The sequence below is a fragment of the Oncorhynchus mykiss genome, chromosome 12 (assembly GCF_057628025.1).
Source record: "Oncorhynchus mykiss isolate SJ-2025 chromosome 12, ASM5762802v1, whole genome shotgun sequence".
Taxonomy (NCBI): domain Eukaryota; kingdom Metazoa; phylum Chordata; class Actinopteri; order Salmoniformes; family Salmonidae; genus Oncorhynchus; species Oncorhynchus mykiss.
In genome coordinates, this window is record NC_143033.1 from 45068500 (window position 1) to 45077906 (window position 9407).

Consider the following 9407-nt stretch of genomic DNA (forward strand, 5'->3'; position numbering starts at 1 on the left):
ACCACTCACTCTACCCCTATCCCTACCCAAGTCTCATCTCTCTACCCTATATTCCAACCCAATCATTAAAACAGACCAATACCAAATCAACCCCTAGACTTTACACCCTATGCACTAGGTCTAGGAGTCAATTTGGGATTGGGCCCCATGCATTCATCCATGCTCTAACACACTACCATGGAAATGGACACTATTGCATCATATTTCTGCTTTCTAAGACCACTACCCTTCCTCTGCATCATATCCCTTACCCAACAACCCCCCACCCGCCACCCTCCCCATGCCCCAGCCTCACCTCCTTGCCCGTCAGGATATGGCGGGCCAGCTTGACCTTGGCGAAGTTGCCCTTGCCGATGGTCTTAAGCAGGCGGTAGTTGCCGATGTGCGGAGTCTCGTCAGAGCAGGAGGCGATGGAGTTCCTGCAGCGGGCGCCCAGTGAGCGGCTGGACAGGCTAGTGCCCTTGTCTGAGCGACTGGCGGCTAGAGACACATGCTGGGGGGAGAGGAGAGAGGGGAGAGGGGGTCACCACCAGCGCCCCCATTACCACTACCATGCAAAGCCTGGGAACTCCAAGACCCTTTTCAAAATAGGGTTCCACCCAAACCATACTTAGCACGCTCTGATATTTTATTTTCACATTTCCATCTCCAGTACGGTTTCTCCAACTATGGTAGATGCATAACAAGGCCAGCCCAGTATAGCTTGGCTCAGCCTAGTGGGGTGAAATGATACAAGACAAACTCAGAGACCAATTGCTATTTTACACTACTGTACCAACTGCTGACCTGAACCACACTACTGAGCTGGCTCGGATTAAAGGAATTTTGTTTTCATATGGCCCCTTCCAGCACGGTTTCAGCACTAACTATGGTGGATGTGTAACCAGGCCAGTACAGTTTGGCTTGGCTCAGCTCGGCATGGTAGTGTTTAAGGTACCACTGTACACTACTGGACTGGTCTGCCATTATAGCATGGTGGCTCTGGCTCTCTAATATGGCAGGAAATTACTGAGAGTGAACTTATCTAACTAAGATAATGTCACATCAGTGTTTTCCCTAGATCTATTTGCTCATAGGCAGGGGGTTAAGTGCCTGAAAGCAACACCCTGGACTGCTGGTACACCATAGTTCTTCACTGAAATTGTTTTCAAATTTGTAATATTATCGTTGATTTGGACATCGTCATGCCTGGGTTGCGTTCAACGGGGCATAATGTTGTGGAATGTTACACACCGTTTGTCTACTGATCATGGCCCTGGTATAGCTTAGTGTATAGAAATTCATGAGATCATTCATTTCCAGGTGAACATATGAATATGTCATGACAAATACTACTATTCATAGAATATCTTGTCTGATCTCTCTGATAACTGGGACAAAGGTACAAGTGTATGAGGTGACTAGTCACATGAGCCCTACAACTACTGAGCTAGTTTTCATAAAACCAGGGTTTGAGTGTTTGCTTTAGACTGTGTCGAGTGCCATTTCGGGAGGGTTTGCAGTTTTCTATTGGTTCCATTGCAAGAGGTAAGCTCAATCAAGCACAGCTAAAGTATTTTAAATAATTTCAAATAGAATTTGAACCCAGGTCTGGTATGCATGGCATGCTGGTAGGTGCTCCATCCCAGAACCCAATAGCTTTCGACCTAGGTGCTGTGAAGATTCAGTCCAAAGCTTGAGTTATGGCTAATTTTAAGTTAGGTAGGCAGCAAAGCGTAAGATTTTTTTTAAACTATGTGTTTTTTACAGGAACATAGATACATGTGTTTTAGTAGGATGCAGCTCCTTGTCATGTGACCAAACAGAAGCAGGGCCCAAAGCAGAGGGAAACAGATACCAGAGAAAGGACTGAGAGAAAAACAAAGAGAGCGAGAGAAACAGAGAGAGAGGCAGGGAGAGAGAGAGAGAGAGAGAGAGAGAGAGAGAGAAAGAAAGCATAAGCAGACAGTGGTCCCTGGCTGGTCTTGAGTACAGAGTATCTTTCCCAACATGTTTTCCTTTATTTCTCGTGCCCTCTCTCATCGCCTCCTTCTCAAAACACATTGGAAGAGAAGATCAGAGGGGAGGGACCTTGGATCTTATCCTCCAATGCGGTTTGAGGAAGTGAGGCGAGAGAAAGCAAGGAATCAAGGAAAGATAAAATGAGGAGGAGACTATGTACTGGATGCACACAGGATGAGGAACTTTAGAGTTAATCTTCTTGTTGATTTCGGACTGATGTACAGTGCCATCGGAAAGTATTCAGACTCCTTGACTGTTTCCACATTTTGTTAGGTTACAGCCTTATAATGACAAAGCAAAAACAGGTTTTTGGACATTTTAGCAAATTTCTAAACAAAAAAATCTGAAATATGACATCTACATAAGTATTCAGACCCTTTACTCAGTACTTTGTTGAAGCACCTGTAGCAGTGATTACAGCCTTGAGTCTTCTTGGGGATGATGCAACAAGCTTGCCATACCTGTATTTGGGGAGTTTCTCCCATTCTTCTCTGCAGATCCTCTCAAGCTCTGTCAGATTGGATGGGGAGTGTTGCTGCACAGCTAATTTCAGGTCTCTCCAGAGATGTTCGATCAGGTTCAAGTCCGGGCTCTGGCTGGGCCAATCAAGAACATTCAGAGACTTGTCCCGAAGCCACTCCTGCATTGTCTTGGCTATGTGCTTGGGGTTTTTGAACCTTCACCCCAGTCTGAGGTCCTGAGAGCTCTGGAGCAGGTTTTCATCAAGGATCTCTCTGTATTTTGTTCCGTTCATCTTTTCCTCAGTCCTGACTAGTCTCCCAGTCCCTTCAGCTGAAAAACATCTCCACAGCATGATTCTGCCATCACCATGCTTCAACGTAGGGATGGTGCCAGGTTTCCTCTAGACGTGACGCTTGGCATTCAGGCAAAATAGTTCAATATTGGTTTCATCAGACCAGAGAATCTTGTTTCTCATGGTCTGAGAGTCTTTAGGTGCCTTTTGGCAAACTCCAAGTGGGCTGTCATGTGCCTTTTACTGAGGAGTGGCTTCCGTCTGGCCATAAATTCCGTCTGGCCATACCATAAAGGCCTGATTGATGGAGTGCTGCAGAGATGGTTGTCCTTCTGGAAGGTTCTCCCATCTCCACAGAGGAAATCTAGAGCTCTATCTGAGTGACCATCGGGCTCAACTCCCCCGATTGCTCACCTTGGCCAGATGACCAGCTCTAGAAAGACTCTTGGTGTTTCCAAACTTCTTCCATTTATGAATGATGGAGGCCACTGTGTTCTTGGGGACCTTCAATGCTGCAGAAATGTTTTGGTAGCTTTCCCCAGATCGTTGCCTCGACACAATCCTGTCTCCGTGCTCCTTCGAACCCATGGCTTGGTTTTTGCTCTGACATGCACTGTCAACTGTGGGACCTTAAGTAGACAGGGTAGTGCCTTTCAAAATCATGTCCAATTAAAGTAATTTACCACAGGAGAATTCCAATCAAGTTGTAGAAACATCTCAAGGATGATCAATGGAAACTGGATGCACCTGAGCTCAATTCCAAGTCTCATAGCAAAGGGTCTGAATACTTAAGTAAAGGTATTTCTGTTATTGTTTTTTTTTACAAATTTGCAAAAATGTAAAAATACCAGTTTTCACTTTGTCATTATGGGGTATTGTGTGTAAATTGCTAAGGATGTGTTTTTTTAATCAATTTTAGATTACAGCTGTAACGTAACAAAATGTGGAAAAGGTCAAGGGGTTTCAGAATGCACTGTATATGTATACATTTGTACATTCCCACCTTCAATGCCTAAAAACTCTCTATGGTGAGATGACTATGAATGTGAACTTGACTCAACTGGCTGTTGTTGAGTCAGGATCATTACGAGATGATTCTAAGACATTATAAAGGGGTTGTACGTGCTCATGATAAGCATTATAATGGGATACTTTAAGTAAAGTGTTACCATGAGGTTTACTATTGGTACACAGTTCACCGTCCAACCCTGGCCTGGCCCACCGTCGTCCTTCCCTGCAGTCAAATCACCAAATCGCCCTCTAGTGGCCTCATGGGTGGACAGTTATTAATATTTTTAATAATTTCATAATTAAATCTTAAGGATCCACCCCTTTTAAAAATGTTTTTGCCTAAAATGGCATAAACAAATCTAACTGCCTGTAGCTCAAGACCTGAAGCAAGGATATGCATATTATTGATACCATTTGAGAGGAAACACTTTGAAGTTTGTGGAAATGTGAAATAAATGTAGGAGAATAACACATTAGATCTGGTAAAAGATAATACAAAGAAAAAAACGTGTTTTTTTTTGTACCATCATCTTTGAAATGCAAGAGAAAGGCCATTATGTATTATTCCAGCCCAGGAGCAATTTAGATTTTGGCCACTAGATGGCAGCAATGTATGTGCACAGTTTTACTTGATCCAATGAACCATTGCATTTCTGTTCAAATGTTGTATCAAGACTGCCAAAATGTGCCTAATTGGTTAATTAATACATATTCAAGTTCATAACTGTGCACTCTCCTCAAACAATAGCATGGTAAATTGGACAATGCGGTTAGATTAACAAGAATGTAAGCTTTCTACCAATATCAGATATGTCTATGTCCTGGGAAATTTTCTTGTTACTTACAACCTCATACTTATCACATTAACCTACGTTAGCTCAACCATACCGCGGGGGACCCAGAGATCCTGTAGAGGTTAATAAAGATACTCTTTTAAAACAGTTTTGTTATATTTAAAATGTCTATGATGTACGGTACCAGTCAAAAGTTTGGAGACACCTACTCATGCCAGGGTTTTTCTTTATTTTTACTATTTTCTACATTGTAGAATAATAGTGCAGAGATCCAAACTGTGAAATAACACGTGAAATCATGTAGTAACCAAAAAAAAGTGTTATATTTTATATTTCAGATTCTTCAAAGTAGCCACCCTTTGCCTTGATGACAGCTTTGCACATTCTTGGCATTCTCTCAACCTGATGGTTTGGGATGAGTTTGACCGCAGAGTGAAGGAAAAGCAGCCAACAAGTGCTCAGCATATGTGGGAACTCCTTCAAGACAGTTGGAAAAACATTCCAGGAGTCGCTGGTTGTCATCAAGGCATGAGAGGGGTGGTGATTGGTGAGAGTAGAGGAAGAGGGGACATGGAGTGTGCCCCAACTGGCACAATATTCCCTTTAAAGTGCACTACTTTGGAATAGGGAAACTCTGGTCAAAAGTTGTTAACTATACTGAACAAAAATATAAACGCAACATGTAAAGTGTTGGTCCCATGTTTCATGAGCTGAAATAAAAGATCTCAGAAGTTTTCCATTTGCACAAAAAGCTTCTCTCTCTCAAATGTTGTACACACATTTTTTTTTTACATCCCTGTTAATGAGCATTTCTCCTTTGCCAAGATAATCCAACCACCTGGCAGGTGTGGCATATCAAGTAGCTGGTTAAACAGCATGATCATTACACAGGTGCACCTTGTGCTGGGGACAATAAAAGGCCACTCTAAAATGTGCAGTTTTGTAACAAAGCACAATGCCACAGATGTCTCAAATTTTGAGGGAGCGTGCAATTGGCATGCTGACTGCAGGAATGTCCACCAGAGCTGTTGCCAGAAAATGTAATGTTAATTTCTCTACCATAAGCCACCTCCAGCATAATTTTAGCGAATTTGGCAGTACGTCCAACCGGCCTCACAACCCAGACCACGTGTAACCATGCCAGCCCAGGACCTCCAAATCGGGCTTCTTCAGCTGAGGGATAGTCTGAGACCAGCCAACCATACAACTGATGAAACTGAGAAGTATTTCTGTCTGTAATAAAGCCCTTTTGTGGAGAAAAACTCATTCTCAGCAGGGGCGCAGCCATGGGTACTGCACCCCTGCTCAGTCATCTGAAATCCATAGATTAGGGCCTAATTTATGTATTTCAATTGATTTATTTCCTTATGTGACCTGCAACTCAGTAAAATCATTGAAATTGTTGCATATTGCATTTATATTTTTGTTCAGTATATATCGTGAAGAAGCCCATTTGGCTCTGGTCAAAAGTAGTGCACTATATGGTGAATACGGTGCCATTTGTAATGCGGTCATGGTCTCCACACAAAGATTTGGGCCTGGGAATAATAACAGATTGCTTCATCAGACAGGTCCTCAATAAACACACATAATTTCAGCAGTGAAATCAGTATTTATGGAATCACATCTAAAGAGAAACCCCCAAAGTGCATATTAGGCTATGCATATTAGATAGGCCTTCATAGATAGATGGAGATACAAAAATACTGTACACACACTCACACACACACACACACACACACTGTACATATCCATTGTTGCTTGTGCAGGCCCTACTGCTACTGGCTAGTGGAAGCTGTAGCCTAGCAGATGGCGCTCCGCTGTTACACCCATAGCCCTGGATAGTACGCCGCTATACCCAGCAATGGATAGCGTTTTGCACAACATTGTATGCAATAATCGAAAACAGTTATCTTAAAGACTTTTCTCGTTTTTATTATTCCGAATGGTTGTAGGTGCGACAGTATGCCAGGCATAACGAGGTTTCACCACACAAGGGGAATACATGGGCAATAAGTGACATCACTATATATACAGCTATAATAAGAGGTGACGGTTCTTAGTATGAGCTTCTGCGCATATCCACGGAGTGTTACCGTATGTGGATGGATTCATCCCGGGCTGTTTCCCTACAGCCATCAGCTATTTTGCTGTTTAGACGTTATAAGGATACGGCCCATTTTGAGATAATCTGCTATGCTAAATTTCCACCCACTCTCATACCCAGGCTCTTTTTTTAACAACCAAAATGCACACCATATAATAATTAGGCCTATGCATTACAAATAAATATGGTGAATGCAAAGCCCCATGTTATGAACCATATTTCTATACTCTACATAGGATGTATAATTTCTGCATTGACACTCAAATTATGGGGATAATTATTGCACTTACATGGTCCGTGCTCCTGTCGTTTCCAGACGGTAATGCAGAACGAGAAGACATTTTCCCTGAGTTTTTCCCGAATTACTGTATGTTTGCGTTTATATTTACAGGATCAGGCTCCACTAATAATAACATCCGACATTGGCAGTTCCGCAGCTGAGATCACGTCCCAATCAACCTGTTTATTCTCCAACCGGCGACGCCGTAGTCGAGAGGAGACCTCTACCTGTCATGGCAGCAGTAGCCAACCGATATCTGGGGTGTCTTCAAGCAAGCTGCATTTCTCTGGCAAAATTCGCTCAATTCGGTAATTTTGCACCAAAAGCAACGCAAACCCACGATTTAACGTCAATTATGGACTGAAACTGTGTGATGTTTGGCCAAAACCCACTGTTTCTGCGGCGACTTTCCGCCCCCTGCCTCATTTCGGCATATAAAACAAATATACGGCTTTGGGATGAGCGTCTCTGTTTATCATAATAATAGGCTACTGTTTAATCTATCAATTCCCCATCGCTTTGCTGCATGCAACCGACGACGATTGCATTAATCCGCGGGAAAACAGAGGGTATCTTGCATGAAAAACACCGAATTGTTCATAACCCTGATGGCTGCGATGCGCCACTTCTCGCGTCAGAGACGCTGACTGACACATCCACCGACCGAAAACGCACCTACGAGCGTAAAGTTGAGCGTAAAAGAAACCTAGCCAAAAACGGAAGATGGAAAGTCTGTGTTTAAATCAGTGACGCATTTTCAATATTTCTTATACACAGTAGTGGTTAGCTATAGCCTAAATCCGTATTTAGATAGATAAACAAACAACTCACACCGCCACGCTTTCCAATTCACCCATCAATTTTTACAGTCTTCTCCCATCCAAAGACAGCACTCCAGAGCTGGTGCACAAATTGGGATTCTTGTAGGCTACAGAAATATCAATATATGTCAAAATCGAATGAAATCCGTAGCCTGGTTAATTTTCTTATGATATGAAGATTCATGTGAATAAATTATTCCAAAAAAGGTTTAGTTAATTGGACAGACAGCATTGTAGACTTGAACTATTCTAATTACAACTGTGTAGCTGCAGATCAAATCAGAACGAAGCCTTGTGTGGCCTATAGCCTGATATTAAACAATAGTTTTACAGTGTATAATTGAGAAGTGAGGGTATTTGAATGTTTGCACATCTAAATCATATAAAGAAAACATATTTTATGTGTTATACCATCAAGCCTATCACAGTTGTGAGTAGACTATGGAACAATGTGTAAGTACACGATTATAAGAGTCAAGCTGCCTATGTAAGAGCAATGTTGATATTTTAATTTGTGCACTCATGCACTGACTGAGTAGGCTAAATATTCCATATTTATTGTTGTGATTTAGGGGGGTGACTGGGGGTGCAGTTGGGGCATGTTCAGCTGTCCCAGAGAAGGATAGGATCTAACAGTTAACCCTCTCTCAGTCAAAGAGTTGCAAAATTCCTCCAACCAGGGTTTTGGGAAGTTACCTTATTTGGTAACTCTACAGTTGTTTATACCTTATGTTACTGATCACTCAAGTGCCCTCCCTCAAATCTACCAAAGACACAGAATGGGAATATGTCTGTATGTAATATTGTATGTGGACAAGTATTATGTCAATAAGGAGGGTGGCAACAGCAGCCGGAAGGTTGCTGGTTCTAGCCAAGGGCCAGCGATAAAAAAAAAAGGGAATTGAACTGATAGGGGTAGGGGTGCTGATGTCCAGCCTGACCACATTAAACAGACATAGGATATGTTGCGTACATTTGTATCCCTCCATTTAGTATGATATGTTATGTTAAATTACAAATATATTACTGGTTACTTAAAGTGATGCTCCAGTGATTTTGTATAATTTCAGCCAGTAGTTTTGAAAGTAGTGCTCACGAGTCAAAACAGGTCATAGAAAATTGTGCACAATTGTGTACCACTTTATCCATTTCATATGTTACCTCCTGCACGTTTTTTTGCCATTCTTATGATATGTTACTAATTCCAATTCATACAAGAATTTGTAAGTGCTTAAAATCCCGGACTGCATCTTTTCTTAATTAAGACATAAACAAAATTATGATATTGTACGATAGATCGGGTAAGAAGTTTTTGTATAATATTTTACCACCACTATTCCATTCATAACGTAAGGTAACATATTATACTAAATGAAGGGATACAAATGTACATCCCAAATCCTACAAATTGCCTTGAGGCCAGGTTGTGGTATCTGATCCCAGGTACAAACCAATGCCATTGTGCCCTTGAGCAAGGCACTTAAACCTAAATTGCTCTCCATCCAGCGGTGCTGCACCGCGGCTGACCCTATGCCAGGCTCGAGTCAAAAGTAGTGAACTATAGGGAATAGGGTACCATTTCGGGAATAAACCATCTCAAAATGCAGCTTGGTCTATCAGCACATGATCAGTCAGCATA

General features: G+C 42.1%; 1 protein-coding gene across 6 annotated transcripts in view; it reads right to left on the reverse strand.

The window, feature by feature from the left end:
• Window positions 1-7812, reverse strand: part of LOC110537653 (MAP/microtubule affinity-regulating kinase 4) — a 54692-nt gene extending 46880 nt beyond the window's left edge. For all 6 annotated transcript variants that reach the window (XM_021623858.3, XM_090192554.1, XM_090192553.1 and 3 more), the window contains exons 1-2: window positions 6958-7812; window positions 296-493 (exon numbers count right to left, since the gene is read on the reverse strand). In XM_021623858.3, the coding sequence (XP_021479533.2) occupies window positions 296-493; window positions 6958-7008 (249 nt within the window). In that variant the 5' untranslated portion in view covers window positions 7009-7812. The remainder of the gene's footprint in view (window positions 1-295; window positions 494-6957) is intronic.
• Window positions 7813-9407: the final 1595 nt, after the last annotated feature.